The sequence below is a fragment of the Danio rerio genome, chromosome 13, assembly GCF_049306965.1.
Source record: "Danio rerio strain Tuebingen ecotype United States chromosome 13, GRCz12tu, whole genome shotgun sequence".
Classification (NCBI taxonomy): Eukaryota; Metazoa; Chordata; class Actinopteri; order Cypriniformes; family Danionidae; genus Danio; species Danio rerio.
In genome coordinates this window covers 30,002,743-30,024,531 of record NC_133188.1, presented here as the reverse complement: position 1 = coordinate 30,024,531, position 21,789 = coordinate 30,002,743, and the positions used below count along the sequence as shown (strand labels likewise).

The following is a 21,789-nucleotide window of genomic DNA, read 5'->3' as shown; positions in this document are numbered from 1 at the left end:
TGTGTGTAGATTCTGTGTGGGCCTACTTATCACAATACTTTGGTGGAAACCGGAGCACCCGGAGGAAACCCACACAAACACGGGAAGAACATGCAAACTCCACTCAGAAATGCCAACTGACCCAGCCGGAACTTCTTGTTCCAGCAAGCTTCTTGTTGTGAGGTGACAGTGCTAAGCACTAAGCCACCATGAAACAATATTGATTCAAAAAAGCTTTAAAAGGGGTAGCTTAAATACCATGGCTATAGCTAACATACACCGGCCAGTTTATTAGGTACACTTTACTAGTACTGGGTTGGACCCACTTTGCTTTCAGAAATGTCTTAATTCTTCATGGCATAGATTTAACAAGGTTCTGGAAATATTCCTTAGAGATTGTCAATGTTGATATGATAGCATCACGCAGTTGCTGCAGATTTGTTGGCTGCACATCCATGATGCAAATCTCCCGTTCCACCACAATCCCAAAGGTGCTCTATTGGACTGAGTTCTGGTGACTGTGGAGGGTGTTTGAGTACAGTGAACTTACTGTCATGTTCAAGAAATCAGTCTGAGATGATTTACGTTTTGTGACATGGCACGTGCCATCAGAAGATGGGTACACTGTGGTCATAAAGAGATGGACATGACCAGCAATAATACTCAGGTAGGCTTTGGCGTTGACACGATGCTTAATTGGTATTAAGAGGCCCAAAGAGTGCAAAGAAAACATCCCCCACACCATTACACCACCACCAGACTGAATCGTTGATACAAGGCAGGATGAATCCCTGCTTTCACACACACACACACACACACACAACTGACAATTTAGCCTACCCAATTCACCTGTACCGCATGTCTTTGGACTGTGGGGGAAACCGGAGCACCTGGAGGAAACCCACGCGAAGGCAGGGTTTCAGAAACACCAACTGAGCCGAGGTTCAAACCAGCGACCCAGTGACAATTTTGGTGAGCCTCTGTAAACCCTAGCGATGGTTGTGTGTAAAAATCCTATAGATCAGCAGTTTCTGAAATACTCAGACCGGCTCGCCTTGCACCAACAACCATGCCACATTTAAAGTCACTTAAATCAACTTTCTTTCTCATTCTGATGCTCGGTTTTAACTGCAGCAGATCATCTTGACCATGTCTACATGCCTAAATGCGTTGAGTTGCTGCCATGTGACTGTCTGATTAAAAATATCAGAAAAAATAAAGCATTTGGACAGGTGTAGGCCTACCTAAAGAGTGGCTGGTGAGTGTATGTTTAGCATGGATATACATGTATGCCATATATATTTTTACAATGTTTTTAATTGTGCTAAATATTTATTGTCAAAAAAAATAAATAAATAAATAAATAACAACTTTACATTGATTCATTGCATACTTTAATCTTTATCATGATTTAAAAAGTCCAGAAACATGTATGACTAGATATGTATGTCCAAAGTTGAGAAAGTGTAAGAAAAAATATAAGATAAATAAAGAAATGTGGCCTAATAACAGTCAAGACTGTTTCACAAGGTCTTATCTGCCACTTCTTGGTGGCCTTGGTGAAAATTACAGCCTGTCCATTTACAGTCCATATTGCGCATACATAGCACATTAAGAGCCTCATTATATCTATTTCAGACCATATGGACCTGGGCTGAGGTGGGTCACTGCAGGGCCAGCCTAAGCTGCTCTCTCTAATTGCAACAATTATGCCATCTTCATTACAAGGGGCATTTATGGAAAATGGTGCCACGGCCCCTCAAGATTGGTGTCATAGCACTCTGGACTACAAGAGTTCCAAAGAGATGTGCCCACACAGAGCCCAAAATGTGATCGTATCCCAGTTATTCTGAGCTTAATGTGACATAGAAACGTTTTATGGATCAACATTTCAAGCTTATTTAAAAACGAGTAAAGCTCTTTAAATATTTTACTGCGTGATCTTGTACCCTAAAATTGATCAGTTATAGACATATAAAGATTCATGAAAAAATATTTGAGTTCGATTTTCATCCAGCTTAATTTATTAATCCTGTTCATAGAACATGCCTAGACTTGTTCATGATTCACGCTGAAAGGTCCGTTGAGGAATTGAATCGAATGACTCGTTTGATGCTAGTTCACTGACTCACTGAAACAAAATGTATACAGAAACGGGGGATGGGGGGTGGGGTGTTTTAATAGCAAAATGTTAACACATGTAAACACAAAGGTCCAGGTTTACGCCCTGTTTTTGACTGTTTTTAACACAGTTTTATTTTAGATGTGCATCAGAACCACACAAATCTAAACATGTATAAAATGTTGTGCACGGTATATGAACATTATAACGGCCTTGTAAATTATATGACTTTGTTTGAATTATCTGAATCAATAAACTGAGGCAGACTGTTTGAATGAACCGATTCCTGTAAACGAGTGGATCTTCTCTTTCTGTTTTGAACGGCAACTGCACTATCCTGTGATAAAGCACGTGTACGTGTTGTCCCGCCTCTCTACGTTTTTTATTGGTAGTTGAATATGAAGGACGTGCGTATTCCTGTTTTCGATTGGTTGCTTTCGATTTCGCGGGACTGTCAATCATATTCAGGAAGTTGCAGTCGAGTCAATTGCAGAACTGAAACTGTTGATGAACTGATTTTAAATAGAAATTCGGCTGCTGTATAATATTTTGATTTCTTATTGAGTACTAACATACTTGTATAAGAAAGCGCTATTGTAATTTTTGGTGTTTTTTGTGAAACAGAAGTTAAATAAGACTAACTTAATGATTTAACTTTAGTTAATCGTATTTAGTCGTTCGGTAACGTTTTACATGAAATTTTAACATAATGCCTCCAAAGAAATACACACTACCTCGTCCACTTCCAGATGGATGCATTTTAACGGATTCAGAAAAGAAGAACTGGCGCATCGGGAAAATGATTGGAAAAGGAGGATTTGGGCTGATTTATTTGGGTATGACTTTATTCTGCATGAATGTGTTACCATTTCAGTTTCATTTATGACGTGATGACAGAGTAATTCAGGGCACACCATTTGTTAAGTTTAAAGAACACTATGTTTAATTTTTTTTCTTAATTGAAAGAAACTTGCTGACTGATCTAAAAATATCAGTGCTTTTGTTTTGACTCAAGATGGAAACACAGTAATGCATTTGTTTAAGCCATTTGTCAAAAAAAAAAAAAAAAAAAATTTCGCTAAAATTTAAAAAAATGTCCCCATTAAACTATGGCCTAATGCTAGTCTTAAACCCTTAGCCAGCCGGGTGAAAGAGTTGGTTATTATTTTTTTCTCTCAAAAAGTGGATTTTTTTTCAGTTATTCGGCATATTTTCTATTTAATTGAGGTTTAAACACTGCATTTTAGTAACATTTTAAGCACTGTTTTTTTTTCCGAATGATCATCATAACCACACTTTTTTAATTACCAAAAACATTCCCTAAATATTTCATAAAGAAATATGAAAATAATAAAATAAAAATAAATAAATAAATAAATAAACAAATAAAAAAATATATATATATTACATCACATATCATTAGGAAAAAAACAGGAATCTGTTAAAGTTCTAAATTAAAAACTAGCCTATTGTCATTTATTAGGCAAATAAAACTGGCCAGCACATTCAACTTTCCTAAGTCAGAATTTGGGATGCCAAAACAGGATTCCACTTGGTCCTAAAGCATTTTTCTATGGGTTATTTACGTACTGTAGATAATTATTTTTGTTACAATTTATTATGGCATAGCAGTCAAAACAGGAAAAAAAATAGCTGATATATGGGACAAATTCTGGACCTTTGTCAGTGAGGAGTGGGTCTTTCGTACCACCCAAAGCCCCCTGACTATGGGCCTGCTGAAACTAGAACTGTTTATGTATCTTAACTGTATATATAAGCATTGGATAGCTCTAATTTTTCAATATTTTACAGCTTCTCAGGATGTGAATGTCCCTGTTCGAGATGATGCTGATTTTGTGATCAAAGTGGTAAGAAATATTTTTATCAATTTATGAAGTATCATTAACAACACTATAAATAGACCAAAAGTCTCCACTCCTACTGATTTATACTGTATGTACATTTCCAGGAATATCATGAAAATGGACCTTTATTCTCAGAACTCAAATTTTACCAACGGGCAGCAAAGCCAGAAACTAGTAAGATATTTTGATCCTTTTTTAATTTAAATTCTGTCAATATTCTGTAATGGAATTTCTGTTGTTATGTAAGGGGAAAAATCCATAAACACTGATTTTATTATTGCCAAAGGAGGTAGAAGCAGATGCAGCCTTTGGAGTAGTGTTGAATGGAAATCCTGAAGACCCCTCATCTTCATCTGAGAGTTCTCAAACATGGAGTGCATGTCACTGATGAAGTGGCTATAGATGTAAATTAGCCTGGCTAGGCGAATTAATAAACCAAAGCAAACATGCACCTCTGTGGTCGTTAGTGCAATCCCAGCTTGTTTGAGCTCTAATTCAGAGAGAGTGACCAAATTGCTGATAATGATGCTGGTTTCTCCAAAGGGCCCCTGACCACCTGTCAGTCTGGTGCACAGCCAGTCAAGACAGATTTCCTTTCTAGCTAGGCTGGAGGAAATGCTTTTTTTTATGTGTGTGAAAGATGTGTTTACTGTATATCAGTTATGTGTTTATAAAATATGTGCATATACATAAATGTTTTGCCAAGACATTTTTTTTTTAAATTCTGAACTCAGTGAGCAAATGGATGAAGTCAAAACAACTGGGTTTTTTGGGTATCCCAACTTACTGGGGTTCTGGACTGACTGAAAGTAACGGAACAAGGTATGAGATTGACTTATTTTATTATTTGCATTTGTTATTATTATTATTATTATTATTATTATTATTATTAATAATTATTGATTGATGGACATGGATGCAATACATATGGTACATGCATGGATACGTACACATTTGTGTTTGGGATCAGTGTAAAAGCTGTTTCAGAATAGTAAATTAAATATAAAACAAATAGTTCTGAAAGTAATTTTTGATCAGGTGAATTTTAAACTCCTAAAGCAAAAATAATTACTCACACAAATATATATTTTCCAAAGTTGTATATTAAAGCATAAAGATGGGATGTTGTTTAGCAAATGTAAACAATCAAACTTCGCTACACCCTTTAATAAAAAGTAGTCATTCAATTTAATTTGTTGTCTGACGCATTCTGCTTTGTATTTGAGCAGTATCATGTGTAATTCATGCAAAACAGTTGTTGAGAGTTCAAAATCGTTACTTGAGACACTTTCTGTACCCAATCACGTAGTATCACCAATCCATTTGACATTAACTACAATAAATAGAGTACATACATATTTTTGTCTGTATTCTAGGACTTTAGTGTAGTTATTGTATATGTTTTAAGTCAATTATTATAATTTTTTGCGGGTGTAGGTACAGGTTTATGGTAATGGATCGGCTGGGTACAGATCTGCAGAAAGTGTTAATAGATAATGGTGGACAACTGAGGAAGACCAGCGTGCTACAATTGGGTGTACTAATGGTGAGACAGTGCTAAACTTTTTACATTTAGATGATGGTTAAAGTTGCTTGTTATTTAAAATTATTTCTGTACTGATTTAGCATTTACTCATATTTTCAATTAGCCTTTTGTCATTTGCTTGTCATGTATAGTTTTATTATTATTATATTTTAAATTATAGTACTTACTTTTGTTTATACTATTTGTCAATGGTTAAACAGTTTAAAACATAAAATAAAATGAGATGTTATCTGACTTCCTAGGTTGTCTGTGAAAGCTTGTAGTCATATTTTCATGTAAAGGACTATAGGATGTAACAGTATTGTCTGGTCTATGTCACATGTCATAAATGCTTAAAATGTTCAAGATAATGTGGTATTCTGTACTGTAAAGTCACCATCTTATATTCAAAGTTGTGTCGTACATAACCAGATCTATACAGAGAGCCCAAAATCATTCATTGTGTAATGAAGCTTTAATAGTGCAGTTACAATGCCATTGTAACTTAAGTTATGAAAGATAAATATATCATTTAAATTACACACAGTTTTATACAGCAGTTCAACAAAAAACAGGTTAAATGGATTCAGGCAAATCCAGAGTGAACGTGTGTGTACCACTGCATCTTATTTTTCTTTAATCAGTTTTTTCAGTAAATCATTTGAGCCAGTGATTCAATTATCCGTTCATACAGACAGTCACTTTCTTTGTAAGTTTGTATAGAACAAATCCTTTGATAATGATTCTAATTAGTATTATTAGGGCATTTAGTTACATCTTTCTTAATCATGAATTTGTTCATCATGTCTGCTGTTCACTTAGGGTGCTTTCACACCTACACTTTTGTTTCGGAACGTATCTCGTTTGCCCAGTTAGCGCGGTTCGATTGGCATATGTGAACAGGGCAATCGCGCTCTGTTCCGCGCCAAAGTAATTGCTCCGAGATCGCTTGAATGAGGTGGTCTCGGCTCGATTGAAACGAACCCTGGAGCGGTTCGATTGCAGTGAGAAAGCGATCCGAGCGCGGTTACATCACAGTGTTTTATGGATATGTAATAGGCTTACAGCTATATGAAAAGAGAATTATGAGTAGGGCGGGAAGTTTCGCGAGTCTCCGGATACCCGCAAACGAGTGATGATCTCCCGGTAATCTCGCGTCTCCCTCCCGGTCCTCAAATAGGCATCGTCGCGCAGCCTTCTCACCCCTCTCCACCGCGTCTCTCCTCAAACACGTCGCGCAAGTGCACCCTGTCAATCACCACCAGACCCACCTCTCCTGACAGCTTAGCTGGACGCTGAAAAATAAACCCTGAAACTCTGACCAATGCGAGGAGCTCGCACGTGACTTGTTTTAGCTCTTTTGGTCCGATTAGAAACTTTGCAGTGTGAAAGCAAACCGCTCCAAGAGCAAAGAGCAACAATGTAACAATTGTAATCTCTGTTTCGGAACAACTGAATCGATTCACAGGTGTGAAAGCACCCTTAATGTCTACTGGTTTTTGCTAACATCAAGCCTTTTTCAAATCTACATACAGTAAATTCCCTTTCAGCTTTAAGTCTAAACTTTTTCATTTATTTTCATTTCAGCTTTATTGCAGTTAACAAAAGCAGTAACAACCTCACTATAATTTATGAACACACTGTTACCATCACCAATTAATGTTTTAATATGACTTCAGTATATTTAGGGGTTTGATTTAGCACACATGTAAGCATGAAAACACAAACGTTATTTACCTCATTTTGTAATCTAGTGGATTTTGAGGATACCTTAGTTGCATTTGCTTAGTTTCCGGCTATCTTGCATCCATCTCATCTGCCAGTAGTCATTACAGTAGGTCATTATGGGGTTACTAAATTATTCATGTTAACCTTCCACTCTGCCACTTTGCCCCCAACAGCTGGATGTGCTGGAATATATTCATGACAACGAATATGTCCATGCTGATATTAAGGCTGCCAATCTCTTATTGGGATACAGAGATCCAAACAAGGTGAGCCTAAATGCTCATCATCATTACAACCATCAGTAGGGACATCTTAAATTATTGGTTTTCATTTTGAGTACATATTAACTATTTAGTTGCTGCATGTTTTCAAAAGAGCTTTTTATCACTTTCATTGATCATCTGTTAAGACGGCCAGCCAGCATCGATGACATTCAGAGCTTCACTCTTGAGTATAATCAATTAACTTTTCAGTATGTTGTCACAACTTTAAAACTGACCCCCGTTTCCTGGTGCTTTGCACTAATATACCATATGTAGTACAGTAGAATAGATTCAGTTTGAAAGAAAATATCATTGTGATGATTTATGCCGACTTTATCTCCTGCAGGTGTACTTGGCTGACTATGGTCTCTCATACAGATACTGTCCTAATGGCGAGCATAAAGAGTACAAAGAGAACCCCAAGAAAGGACACAATGGCACTATTGAGTACACAAGCATTGACGCTCACAAAGGAGTAGGTAATGTGAAATCTGTCATTTATTTTATCTTTTTTTCCTGACATCACAAGGAGAGAAATCTATGCTATTAAACACAAATGTCTTCCTTTTTTTCAGTTATAGTTAACAGAATTGGTGTTTGCAACCATTTTATTTCTAGAATTTGAAGTATTCACAAGTGAAATGGGTCATTCAATGCTAAAAAAAAATGTTAGACTGGACTTTATATCTGTTAGGCATGTAAAAAGGGAACAAAGCTTTTGAAACATATCAATTTAATAAATTTTGAATAAAGATTACAATTTTTTTAACATGAATTAATTTAATAGCCACAATTAAACCAGGAATATGCATTAAGGAAGTAAATGAGGTCAGTTTAAATTACAGCGCACGATATTGGGAAAATCAGACATTGCAATGCTTTGTTTTGCTGCTGTATATATTGCGATATGAGTACAATTTCACCAGATGACTTACAGTAAATAGCTCTATTTGGTAAGAATTTAGATACATAAATTGAATAATCAAATGTAAGATAGCACTACATGGCATCTTCGTTTTATAAATAATTCAATAAATAACTTTTTTATTAAAGTTTAAAATTGTACATTTCCTTGTGCTTGAATGTATTAAACTCTCTTGATATACTCATACAGTCACAGTGCCTTAAAAACATGTAAATTATAAACATTTGCTCCATTATGGTAAAAATCTCCAATGACTCCATGTTCTGAACTGTGGCTCCTGGTACACTATAATCCTGCAATGTGACTATTGCGGATGCACACAATGCGATATCGATGCTAAAACGATATATTGTGCAGCCCTAGTTTTAATTCAGTTCAAATAATACAACTAATAATACAAGTATGAATTCACTAGCTAAAATTCTTAGCTTATAATGGAGTCCTTTTTATGTAGCTGGGACTTGTCAGTATCATGTCCTTAACTCCGGGTCATGCTATTGGAAACACATTAACTTGTAAATTGTGTACAGTCCTTTTTATTGGATATTGATTGTTCTAGCCATGCTTACTTGGGCAGACTTAATTCAAGAAATCCCTAATTAGTCAAAGTCATAACCTGCATCTTGTATGCATTTACTATTAATTAAAGCTTTGATGTTTTGTTGAACTGGGACTCAACGCCAATATCTCTGCCTGCATTGGCTGTAGGATTTTACTGAAGTTCAATACTGAATACACAATAGTAAAGCTTGCTAATAGCCATGTTTCTGTTGCTTTTCATTTTGCAAGCATATAGAAAATATGCCCTGTCAGCAGAAAAAAAAATAATAATTTACAAAGTTTATTTTTTAATGATAATCGGTAGTTATATATATATATTTATATTACAAATTTTGAATTTATATATATATATATATATATATATATATATATATATATATATATATATATATATAAATAGATTATATATTTTTAATATATGAATAAATATATTTTCATTATAATATTTTAAAATATTTTTGCAATGTCATATATTTATTGAACTGGATGATATGTTTCTCACTTCGAATTGAGTAGCACACATCAAAATATATATCTACCTTCATATTTTTAGAAGGACATCTCCTTTGAGGAGAAAAATTTGTGAATCCATGGCATCAAATAGTTAAACAAATCATTTTTAATGTAAATGGAAAAAAACAAGCTTTAATATTTTTAAGAAAATGAAAATGTGAGTATATATGTATGTGTACACAGTCACATGTCTATTTTTCCTGTTAGTGATATAAAAGGAAAAAGAAAAAACATGACTCTCAGTAAATTCATAGCTTGGGCTCAGTAAAACACATTTTTTGATACATCAGAAAGTAAATCATGCTAAGGTTCAGACTAAGGTCTGGAGGCTTTCAGACAAGACCATGTTCTTACCTGATACAATTTGTTAACTTCTCACGTACAGGATTCTACATATGGTCCTGATTCCGTCTTACTGCTCTTTAAATGTATGGCCAGTTGTACTGTGTAAATCACACTACATATGGCAAGTGATATAACACTTGAGAGTTTATAAAAACACCTACCCACCAACTCTGGAGTTCATTGTCCAGGTCCCGATCTACTCCCAAACCTAAATTCAATGCAGCGAGGCCATAAATTTGACAAAGATTGTTTGTGTCACTATCAAACTCTGTGCTGCAGACTGAATCGACGTCACCACACTGACTGCCCTGACAGAAGATGCAGACAGCTGTTGTGCTGGTCATTAGCATCGTCTGCCCTGTAGATGAATGCAGATTGCAGTGTTTCTTTTCTTTTGGCCTCTGGCACCCCGTGTAGCTGTTGATTTGTTACCATGGTGAGGAGTGCAGAGACGGGCACTTCGTGTCCCGCTGAACCCCGTGCTAAAGGCCTAATTATCACTTGTAGGGTTGAAGTGAGCCGGCTGAAATTCAGGAGGAGAGGTTCAAGAGTTTGACATGGCGCTTTGGATAATCACAATAACAATAGGCCGTAATTATGAACAACAGCTTCTATCTGATGGAAGGTGTTGTTCTCAGGCTTGAATGCATCGTTCTTTTGGATGGGCCTTTTTTCTAAGTGAATCGGTGTCAGGACTAGGCCAGGCAGCCCACCCCTTCGACTCCCTATTACAGAGAAGTACAAAATGTTTACAGAGCACGTCTTATCTTGTGCTCTTTGGTCTTTAGTCAGAGTTACCTTTTATGTGGCACTTAAGAGGCATTTTCTCAAGGTCACCAGTGAGGGATGTTAAAATCTTTTCTATTAAATTGTGTGTTTGCTAAATTAGTTTGGTCAAGGTTGAAGAAAAATAAAGAAAACCTATAGACGTGGCCTAATGGTGTTGCTGGCTAGCGGGCAGGGAGGCTGACTCCGTAATGGGCATGGCAGGATCAATGATGGTCATGGATTTAGGCAGAGATTTTCCCTTTTGATGAATGCAGTCAATAGGTAATTTCTCAGGAGATGGACTGCAGTTACAGTATTGAGTTAATACACTCTCTAGGCACGAACAAATGATGTGCCTTAATTTACCTTTATTGATGAAGTTGGAGCTTTTCATGAAGGTAAAAGCTTAAAGGGAGGTTAACTCCCGTATATGAGAGAAACTGACAAAGCCGTCCCATTCAGATTTAAATATACGGGCGAACATAATTCATTGAGGGTTCTTAGTTTAAAGTCAAGCCATAATTGGTCAGTCTGACCCAAAATTTATTTTAGTTTAATAGCTGGGATCCAAAATGAATATTTCATATCTGCTGCTGTCTATCTGCCTAGACTAATCAGTTGGTTGAAGTGAGGCCATTTAACACTCAGTGCTCAAGCAGATGCCTTTGTAGTAATACTAGAGCAGTGTTGTTAAAACTGGACAGGGATAGATTCCCATTTAGGCTTATGTAACTGTGAATTGAGCTCTGTTGGGCTTATTCAAAAACCTCGCAAAGACAACTAAACTAGATCCAAAAGTACTATTTTCTTCTCCTTCTGATGTTAAGTACAATTGCATGGATTTTACAATTTATGTTGTTTACAACTAATAGACAATTCAAATAATGCCTAATGAGAAGTAGGGCTGAGTGATGTTGTGTTGCACACCACACCATAACATAATATAAAGTGACTTGTGTAGTCAACCTTATAAACAGATGATGTTTGTGGACTGGTGAACATGTACTGTATATCAGGGATATCACAATGCTTAAAATCAATACCAGTCGGTACAGAAACTTTAAAAACATCCGTTTCCCGCAAACATTTGAGTGCTGTAGAGCATGCTCTTAAACACTGCTGATTTGCCATTGTGTTCACATGCTCAACAGAAATTACTGTGATTGGCCGTGAAGGTATTCAACTCACTGAACTCACCGCTGTTTACAGCGTGTAATTCATCAGCGGATATACCAAACCAGCTGATCAACATGACTTTGAAACCCTCCAGTGTCACAGTATCTGTGATTAAACCATAGACTGTACAAGATATGAATGTAGTATCCATGACATCACCTATAGGTTTCCGAAGAGCACAAATAAAGCTACAAGTAGGCGTGGCCAACCATCGCCATATTGTTTGTGTCGTCGCACCGACCATTGGTGACCAAATAAGAGCAAAGAGGCGGAGCTTCAGATGTCTGCTAGCATTTTGCTTAGACTGGCTTTTCTTTGGGAGAAATGCTTAATACCTCATTACCTGCGACTTGTTTGTGTTCTGACTACATGCGCTTGATTGTGTACTATATCAATAACTTGTTTAGTCTTTTAAAAAACAATGTTATAAGACTTTGAGCCACTAAGCATTGTTCTTAGGACGTTTTTCTACAGGAGGAAAACGCGAATTACTTCCAAATACTTCAAATAAAGTCTGTGTTATTAAATGCAAGGCTATTCATGAACTCCAGGCATAACACTGTATGAAAATGTTTCAAATGATTGTTCTATAGCCTACAGCTAATCAATCTGTGAGATTCTGAAATGCCTTCAAGTTCTAAAGAAAATTATAAATAATAAATTATCTTAAGTAAATCAAATAGATTTATAGATATTGTATATAAGATAATAATTTCACTCACCTGGGAAATGGAGGCTACTTGAATGGTTTGTGAGCACAATTAAGTGCACACATTATGCCATATCATATGATAATTGTAGAAATAAATCCAAAATGCAATTGACCGTGTAAAGCCACATAAAACAAAACAAAAAGAGCTCAGCGGCTAATCAGCTGGTGACTTGAGGGTGACCAGCGGGACCTGCAGACGTAATATAACTTAATAAAAACAAAACGGATGAGTTATAAAAATACCCCCCCCCCCCAGTTAATATTAGCAGTAATATTAGCTATATGCACCAAAACCATCTTTTGTACCAGGCTGTAAACATGTTTTTATTATCTGTAAAATTCGCCAATTTAGCATTGCAGTCAATGGACATCTGGAGTTCCTGGAGCAAGCCCCCAAAGGCGATTGGATGCATTGCAGTTTCAGTTACTTCCGTATTGGCTTCACGAGAGAGAGCAGGATGTTGCCGCTTGGGTTACACTCTTTAAACAGCTGTGAGTTTGGTGAACTGATGACCTTCACGGCCAATCACAGTCATTTCCATTAAGCAAGTTAACACAATGGCAAATCAGCTGTGTTTAAGAACGTGGTCAATAGCACTCTAATGTTCTCAAGAAATTGACATTTTTAACATTTAAGTACCAATTGGTATCAAATTTCAGTATCTTGACAACCCTAATGTATAGTATAATTAATGTGGTTTGATTCATGAGAAATTCCTAAAATATGATACTATTATATTTCTGAAATTATTTAAACTTTTTTTTTTATGAATCAAAAACAAAGTGTTGTTTTGATTAGTTAAAAAAGTGCTTTGGGAATCTGAAATACCGTGCACTCTTAATTTTAGAGTAAGATATGCAATGATAAATAAGCAAATGCAATATTATAACTGCAACGTTTCCTAATGAACTGGGATTGAAATGATTTAAAAACTGAATAAAGAGGTTCAGAATCAAAACTATCTGGTGAATCTGTATTGATGCTAGCTCAGTGGAGAAAAATAATCTATTTTAGAATTTATAATAATGTGATTATCATGAAAGATGAGGTGACTATAAGAAGTTTTTAGTTTACAAAACACATTTACACTAGATGGCAGTTGTGTAATGTGCTACGGCAGAGGTGGAGATGAAGGAGGTCTAGGGAGCACACACTCCCAAGCTCTTCTATTAGGGCCAGAGGAGACCCCACGGAATCCAGAAACATGTGGAAACTATTTGAGCCCAGACATTTATTTCTTTGTTTTACTGCTTGGCTCTCTGTCGGAGAGAGTGTCGGGCCGGGCCACAGGCTGTCTGGATCATGTCAGAGGCCGTCAGGATCAGGTTCCTGGACGAGTCGCCAGACCAGACGAAGAAGGAGGGAGTGTGAGAGCGATGTGAGGAGTGCTGGTGGGAGGAACTGACCTACTCTTTCAACTCTTAGCCCCTCTTAGAAAAGCCCTGTTAGCCTGTTAGGCAGGCCAGAGCACCAGCTGAGAAAACAAAATACTTCTCTCAATCACCCCTCCCCCTCTGCCTTTTTTATAAGGGCATATTTCAGCAACCAATGGACGGGTCATTCAATCAAAGGGTCTTAACTTACTTCTCAACTGACACTCAACTTCTTTTTCTTATCTTCACTTTCTCCAACAGCCGCATCCCGGCGAGGAGACTTGAAGGTGTTGGGCTACTGCTTGCTTCACTGGCAGTGTGGAACTCTGCCCTGGCTCCCTTCTCTTAAAAATCCAGCTGAGGTTCAGGAGGCCAAGGCCAAGTACGTTCCCCTTTTCACCACAGGTCTAGACCTTGAACTCTGTTGTGTACAGTGGCTGCTGATCAGAGAATTTTGTGCTTGTTCAGCCTGAATTATTCCCTCACAGCTGCTTCGTTAAGCCTTAAAACTCTACTAAAGGTGTATAAGAATACAGATTTTCTCTCATGCTTAGAAATGTAAGCTCAGCTTTAAAAGGATCTTCAGATCTTCAGAAGAGAGAATGACAAGTTCTTCACAGTAAAATATTAACCATATGTTATGTATTTCCATTAATCGAAAGCAAAGAGGTGTTTTCAGATGCATTCTCACAACAAGACCTCTGGATAACCTTTCCTCTCATCATCTCTTAACTGCAGGTTGATGTCTAACCTGCCAGATTCTGTTCTGAAGATGTCTACCTCCAGCTCAAGCATGGGTAAGTGCGCGTGAGTTTGCAGGCCATTTGCATTGATCAACAAGGTATGGGGCAGGGACTTAGATTCCTCGCCATCCCCACAGGCACAATCTCCTTGCCTCTCCTTCATCAACGGACTCTAGCATCCCTGCAGTATCTTTTCCCCCTCCACAGGGAGCGAGGGCACGTGCGTCTTCTGAAAGGGGGCTTTGTGATCTATGATTATGATGAGGCCTTATTCCCCCAACCTTGAGAGGCTGGCTGCAGCTGGACCAGAAAGATAAGACCTCTAACATGCATCAAGGCTGCGCATGTGGTATACATTCAGCTGGGCTGCCACAAAGAGAATGCGCACCAGCATAGCACTGCATCCAGCATATTTATTACAGTGAAGAATGGAAGGTGCCCATATTAGACACACATTTGTGTTCTCGTATGAACAGAGAGGCCCTTTCACATTGTGCTTCTGCCACCGTCCATTTGTTAGGAAGATGTGGTTTTTGTTCCCTTTGGAATGAAAATTAAGTCTGCAGATGCAGGTTGTCACTTGGCCGGACATTCGTGCGTGCTTTCGGTTAGCATCTAGGTCAACTGCAGGATACATCAACATAAAACATGCACACCAGCACAGTTGGGGTTTATCTGTGAATTATGCAAATAAACAACCACAATCCACCTCCACAGTAGTCCTCACTTGTGTAGTTTTCCAAAAAGGATACATTCGGGATATATGATGAGGTGTTTCTAAAAATCTGTCCCGCTCAACATTTGATTATTAAGAATTGTTTTCTGAGTATTAAATGGATAGTCCAACCAATAATTCTGATTAGATTCTGTTATCATTTACTATCCTTTAATGAAATTGATAAAATCTTTCTTCTATGGAATACGAATGACAACATTTGATGACAGTTTTATTTTTTGTATAAATTCTGGTTTTGCATATTCAGATGTCTTTCTTTCTGTCCCCCTACAGAGATTGCCCAGTTCCTGTCCAGAGTGAAAGACCTTGGCTATAATGAAAAGCCAGACTACCAGGCTCTCAGAATGGTTCTGTCTGCGACCGGGCTGCAGGGCCCATTGGACCTCTCCAGGCAGAGAGCTTCAGAGACGGTCAGGCCAACTACACAAAGGGTGAGTGTGAGATGCTTTGGCACAACAGCCCAGTAGTCTTAATCGAGACCATATGAGCTGGGGCTGGAGCATTCAGAGCAGCCTGTGGGCTGCGGCAGATTTATCTGTCTGGGAGAGAGAAGGAGATGCTCAGGTTTGGGAACCCTCCTCTGACCCTTTCCCAGCTACACTGCCTCCCACTCCTGTTCAGAGCAGTCTGACTGGCCTATTGGCGGCGTTGGAGTTGGACTGAAATGGTGCAAACCAGAAAAAGGGAGATTTACACAGTGGTGACAGACTCAGAGTTACTGAAGGCCCTCAGCCTGGGGCCACAGCTCAGTGCAGTGTCAAAACCATAGAAGAGAGCCATTTAATTAAAGCACTCTTATTTATTGCAATCACGCGCAGGCTTGTATTTCAACGTGTATGTGCATTCAAAATGGTGCCTCTGAAAATCCACCATGTCAGATTTCTGTGCTCTATTATGCTGGTGAAAGACAAGAATGGCACTTTTCCTCTATAAGGAGAATGAGATGGTGAATCTTGACCGTGGTGTCATAGGTTAACCTTTGCTGACCTTGCCAAAAGGCTTATTGGCTCTCAAGAGGTCTGGAGTGGAGAGACCTTAATTCCTCTGGAATCACTTCACAGTTGATCACTGCCAACTTGAACCGCTGAACTTCATGAACACCCGAGCAACCCAATTTGGGGCTGTTGAATACACACATTTTTCAGAGGCCAAAAGATCGGCATTTAGAATTGCTTCTCATTTTTCTGAAGCTGTCCAGCAGTTTGATCTGTGGTCAATAGAGAAGGCTCAGTGTTAAGGATTTAGAGAAGGTTTGGTAAATACCCTCAGTGTTTAGGGTGTCATTTACTCGCTGATATTGAAACCACTCTGCCCAGTAAGTAATTCAGAGGACCACCTGCAGAACACATCTCCATTCTGCAGTTTTAGATTGACCTTTACATCTTACTATTGTTTTATGAATTAAGCATGAATCATAGAAATGGTGATTTGAATAAAAAATATAATTGTAGGTAAAATGAGACATGCATATGAATGATCTGAGAAATTGTATTGGAATTTTGCTTGCATTTATTATTTTTTTTAATGTGGGAAATTGATGAACTTGGGGTGCTTTCACATCTGTGATTCGGTTCATTTGGTCCAGACCAAGGGCTAAAAAATGATACAATGTAGTTTTTCCTTTTCACACCACACTGATTGCTTTGGTCTGATCGAGTTTAAAAAGAACCAAAGCAGTCATATGACAAAATCCACATCGCTCATTGGCCAGATCTTATTGAACTCATTTTTTAAACTGCTTTTCGATTGGTCAGAATTAATGTGTGGGAAAATGCCAATGGAACTCCTGCAAGTAAACAAACCGGCAGACACAAAATGTCACTTTTAATGTGGAGTGACTGTGCTGGCTGATTGTATTCCTGGTCATAGTATACTATATTGTTTGTATACATCACTTTAAACAAACTATGCATTTCGAGAATGAAGTGCAGCTGCGGCTGGAAAACAATGTTTTAATGCATTGCAAACAGCAAAGACGCATTGCAAGTCACTTCATGAGGAGGCGTGAGTTAATTTTGCTAAACTGCAACGAGTGGAAATATTAACAACGATCCATCAGGTAATGTTCTCCCCTCTCACTCTTTGTTTAAAATTGTTGGTAAAGCTCTGTCAACAAATATATAATACAAATATTTGCCACACCCCATAAGATGAGACCGCACATTAGACTGCGGCAGCTGGATGAGTCCAAAAAGGCACAGTTCTTTTTAAGGTTGGGTCGTTTTATTTCGAATCATGTTCTCTTCACTATCAAACCGCTCCAGAGTTCATTTGAACCGTACTGAGACCACCTATTCAAGGAGGTCTCGGTACGCTCTTTTGGTGCATACTCGAATGCGATAACTACATTCACACCTGCCCAAACGAATCGTACCAAAAAGGAAACCAATGTCTATTTTGATTCAATCTAACTAAATAAGGCGGGTGTGAAAACACCCTTAAACACAATGCAAGAACTGCGTGGGTAAATCTTTAGCCGCTATGCAAAATTCTTAGTCAAATAGATTCCTATTGATACTATTATTGATATCAGCAGCAAAAAATAAACAGCCTTTCCAACCATTACAATTCAAAGCCCAAAATATTCTTAACCAATTCTTACTTTGCAACAATTTGTCCACTGTGATTTTGACATTTCATCAGTCGTCTTCATGGATGTAACCATCCACATACAGCCAAACTGTTTGTCCATGCATGCAGACGATGTAATGACAATGTATTTGAAGATGATTATTCAGACAGAATAAGTCCACTAGGTGTTACTGCACATACTGTATTTGTTTATCCATTTTCGAAAATGCAGCAAAAGAAGTATAATCATCTGACTTTAGGACACAAAGTTTGATGACTATGTATTTTGGATGATAGTTCATTTGGATGATAGAACATTCTAACAAAGCAACGTGACTTTTTAGTCTTAATTCTGATCTTGACCACCCTATATTTGGCGCAGATGGAAAGCATCAGTGTCACCAGCAAGGACATTAAGATTTGAATCCCCTTTTCTTTGTAGTTCTATTTTTCTCTGTGGTTCTGTTCATCTCCTTCTAGACGACGTAGCTACAGATCCCTTTGAATAAAAGCTAAAACAACACCATCAATGTCCCCCTCGTGTCTCAGCTCTCCTGAAACCCCGTCAGGCAGCGTGAGGCCAGCAGCTCCTCGTGTCACTCCAACACTCCTGGAGTTTATTTTGCCTACAGCTGACCTCGCTGGTGATCTGTGGCCAAATTTAGTTTGGACAGTTGCCACCTTAGGGAGAGCAGTAGATGCCATTAATCAGGGCAGGTCTTCTCCTCTCAGGATTCAGGTCAAGGAAGGAACACCGAGTGCACTCTTTCTCTCTCTCATGAATGCTCGGAGACAAAAGCAAGTAAATTTCTGTCATCTAATTTAACTTAACCTCCCACAGGCCGCAAGCCAACCCAAGACTACTGAGAAAAAAATGGGGAGATCAAAGCCTGCGGTGACAGCGGAGGAAATTGATGAGGAACAGTTGGGTGTGTCATCACCAAACAAAGTCTGGAGGAAGACCAAACCACAGACACACAAGCAGGTATAATTCAAAAAAACATAACTGAATGACAGTTTCCCTGAAAAAAGGCAAAACTTTATATGTACTCATATTATTTATGAAACTAGCATTATTCAAACAAATTAAAAAATGTAGAATGACATTTGTATACATGCAGTATTGAAGTCCATATGGCACATTATGAAGAAACTATTTTATGGACCACAGGTCGAGAACTGTAGTTTCAACCACACAAGTTTGCTATTCTGTGAATGTGGAGTATAGATTTGGGAAAAACCACATTGCTGAATGTTTTTGGTAATGACAGAACCGTTGTCGACTAATGATGCTTTTAGGAAATCCACTTCTGGTTGAAAAATGTTCTGCAGAGGCATGCCAAAGTCCCAAAGTCTCGGTGACCATCTTTAAACACTTCTCGGGTGCAGTATGCTCTGTCTAATTGAAACATCAAATTCTCCAAAATTGCTTGCCAAGCTAGCTTTTGATTAAATGTAGTATTAGGAATCACTAATAAAATTACACAACAACTGTCTCTTAAGTTTAATTTCTAAACGTTTGAATCACACAAAATCTGCAGAATCCCTCTCCCGGAGACTCAATATCGATCGCTGATTGGCTCCTGTACCAGAAGGCGGGCCTTCATTCAAAATATTGACGTTACACTTTTCCCCATTCAAAAATATACGAGTGACACGTCTTGCGTATTCTATAAGCTGTGTCTTATTTCAGAGGCTGCATCCTTCGAAGTATACAGACTTCAATGCTGAGTCCTTCGAAGTCTATATAAGCTGAACCAAGCATTTTGAAATGAGAGGATCTAGCCTACAGAGGACAGATCTCATCACCTAGCAACCATAACAGCTGCTGTTAACAAGCCATAATAAAATTTGTAATGACTTTTTTGAAAGTGATTTTAAAACTTATATTAAGCATTCTAAAAGCAAAGCAAAGTTTACAGAAGCTGGAAATATATTTCCTTTGATCCATACATGTATACATAAAAGTCATAGTCTTATTTTTTACATGTTTAGATATCAAAGTAAAATAAAACCTAAGGCAAACATTTAATTCTGAGTTAAAAAAAAAGAAGTCCTGCCCTTATCAGCATGCAATGAATCTCGGGACGTTCAAGGCCGCAAAGGATCCACCGCTTGTGCCCTTCATTACCTGGGAAACGAAGGACACATTTTGAGGCTGCATTGGAAAAAGTCCACAAATTCTTTTGAAATGCTACAGCCTCCGTCACGCCACGATGACACAGCACCCTTCAAATGCATCCTTCAGAGGATGCAGCCTCTGAAATGAGACACAGCTATAGTCTTTGGACATGCATATGTGGAAAGGTGCATTTTTAAATGTTTGAACTATTAAAAACAAATAGTTATTATTATTTATAAATTTTAAGGTTCAAATAATGACTTATTTTTCATCATGTTTTGCTATGTAAAAGATTAAACAAATTTAAGCATCTTTAAAATGATTAATTGCAAACAAACAATGAATAAATGCATAATATTACTAATACAAATGGATGATGCTACACAATTAGTGTTGAACTGAAAATGTATCTTGGTTTATAGATTTAATAGTACATTTGTATCAGATTTCTTTTAGATTAGATTTTAACTTGGCTATTATTCTAGCTGCTTGTTTAAAAAAAACAATTTAATATGCTGATGAAGTGCTCAACAAACTTCTCTCATTAGTATAAATATTGAAAAAAGTTGTGCCACCTAATATTTTTCTGGAAACTGTTATACTTTTTTTTCAGGATTCTTTGATGTTTCTCATGTACATACTAAATATTTAGTGCTGTCATAAAGTGGTTTTCTTCTTTGCTTCTTAAATGTTACAGAGGCCAGTCAGAACTGACACAGCTGCTAAAGGAAGCATCAGGCAAAACCCTATGCCCTGTGAAAGTGATGAGGACGTCAGTGATGAATATGAGCCCCTGCCTCCACGAGTTCATCCTAGAACAAGAGCAGGAACCCGGCAGAGACAGGAACTTAAACAAGTAAAGCCAGCAACAGAACACAAGCCAAATGCCAAATAGGCCACAGTCCTTCACTGATTTATTCTAACTGATGGATGTTTTAAAAGAGTCACAGGAAATGCAAAATTAGTTTAATGAATACGTTTTATTTATTTAGAGCTTTTTCTATGCTCAAAGCACTTTACAATCAACATAAAAGATTTAAAAATATAACAAAAAATATAGTAAACAATGCAGAAAATGATGGATTCTGGCTCAGATGTATGTAGTATGCAGTGTTTATCGTTTGAAACAATAGTGTATTAACACATTAAGCCCTCATACTGTGTGGGAAAAAACTAACTTACTTTAACAACACAGGAAAAAAAGAATGAAGATGTTTATGAGGGCAAGACCTGGATGACCAACAGGAGACAAAACCACCAGTATGACAACCAACAAAACAGTACTCGATCAATTGATGACAACTATGCAGTAGCCAGCAGTAAAGCTGACTACTGGAGGAGTTGTACTAACAAACACACCTGGGAGAAAACACAATGGGACGAAACTGATGATGAGGATGAAGACCACTGGGGAAGTGATGTATGTGAACTGAAAGTTAAACGGAATCACAGAAGAGGAAGTGGATTCGGAAAATCGATAAATCAGAGTAAATGGTCATTCAAAAGACTATTGACTTTCCTGGTTGTTCTGATATTAGCAGCTGTTGGTTGTTGGTTTTATCCTCGCTGGAGCCGTAATGCCACACAACGCTACTCTGAATGAACAGACTGTTGTTAAGCATTTCCTGTGACCATTTTCACAGTGATGGGCTGAAATAAATACATAAAGTAATTTTAGGATTTTTTTGGTACACTAGGAGTGGACTGTATGTTTTAACCAATTTAATTGAGCATTGGAATAAAATGAATTTCTTTACAGAG

The 21,789-nt window shown here is 37.6% G+C and overlaps 2 protein-coding genes across 4 annotated transcripts in view; one reads left to right on the top strand and one right to left on the bottom strand.

Annotated features, from left to right (window-relative positions):
- The first annotated feature begins 2,550 nt into the window (after positions 1 to 2,550).
- On the top strand, positions 2,551 to 21,784 carry vrk2 (VRK serine/threonine kinase 2). Its single transcript, NM_201170.2, has 13 exons — positions 2,551 to 2,937; positions 3,914 to 3,969; positions 4,071 to 4,140; positions 4,701 to 4,788; positions 5,404 to 5,512; positions 7,393 to 7,485; positions 7,829 to 7,961; positions 14,118 to 14,238; positions 14,595 to 14,653; positions 15,609 to 15,766; positions 18,748 to 18,891; positions 20,726 to 20,884; positions 21,224 to 21,784. The coding sequence occupies exons 1-13, from the start codon at positions 2,811 to 2,813 to the stop codon at positions 21,629 to 21,631; spliced, it is 1,725 nt and encodes a 574-aa protein (NP_957464.2). The 5' UTR covers positions 2,551 to 2,810; the 3' UTR covers positions 21,632 to 21,784.
- The window catches only part of fancl (FA complementation group L), an 84,034-nt gene continuing 83,234 nt past the window's right edge, over positions 20,990 to 21,789 (bottom strand). For all 3 annotated transcript variants that reach the window (XM_073919485.1, XM_021480553.3, NM_212982.1), the window contains 1 exon segment: positions 20,990 to 21,678. In XM_073919485.1, the coding sequence (XP_073775586.1) occupies positions 21,643 to 21,678 (36 nt within the window). In that variant the 3' untranslated portion in view covers positions 20,990 to 21,642.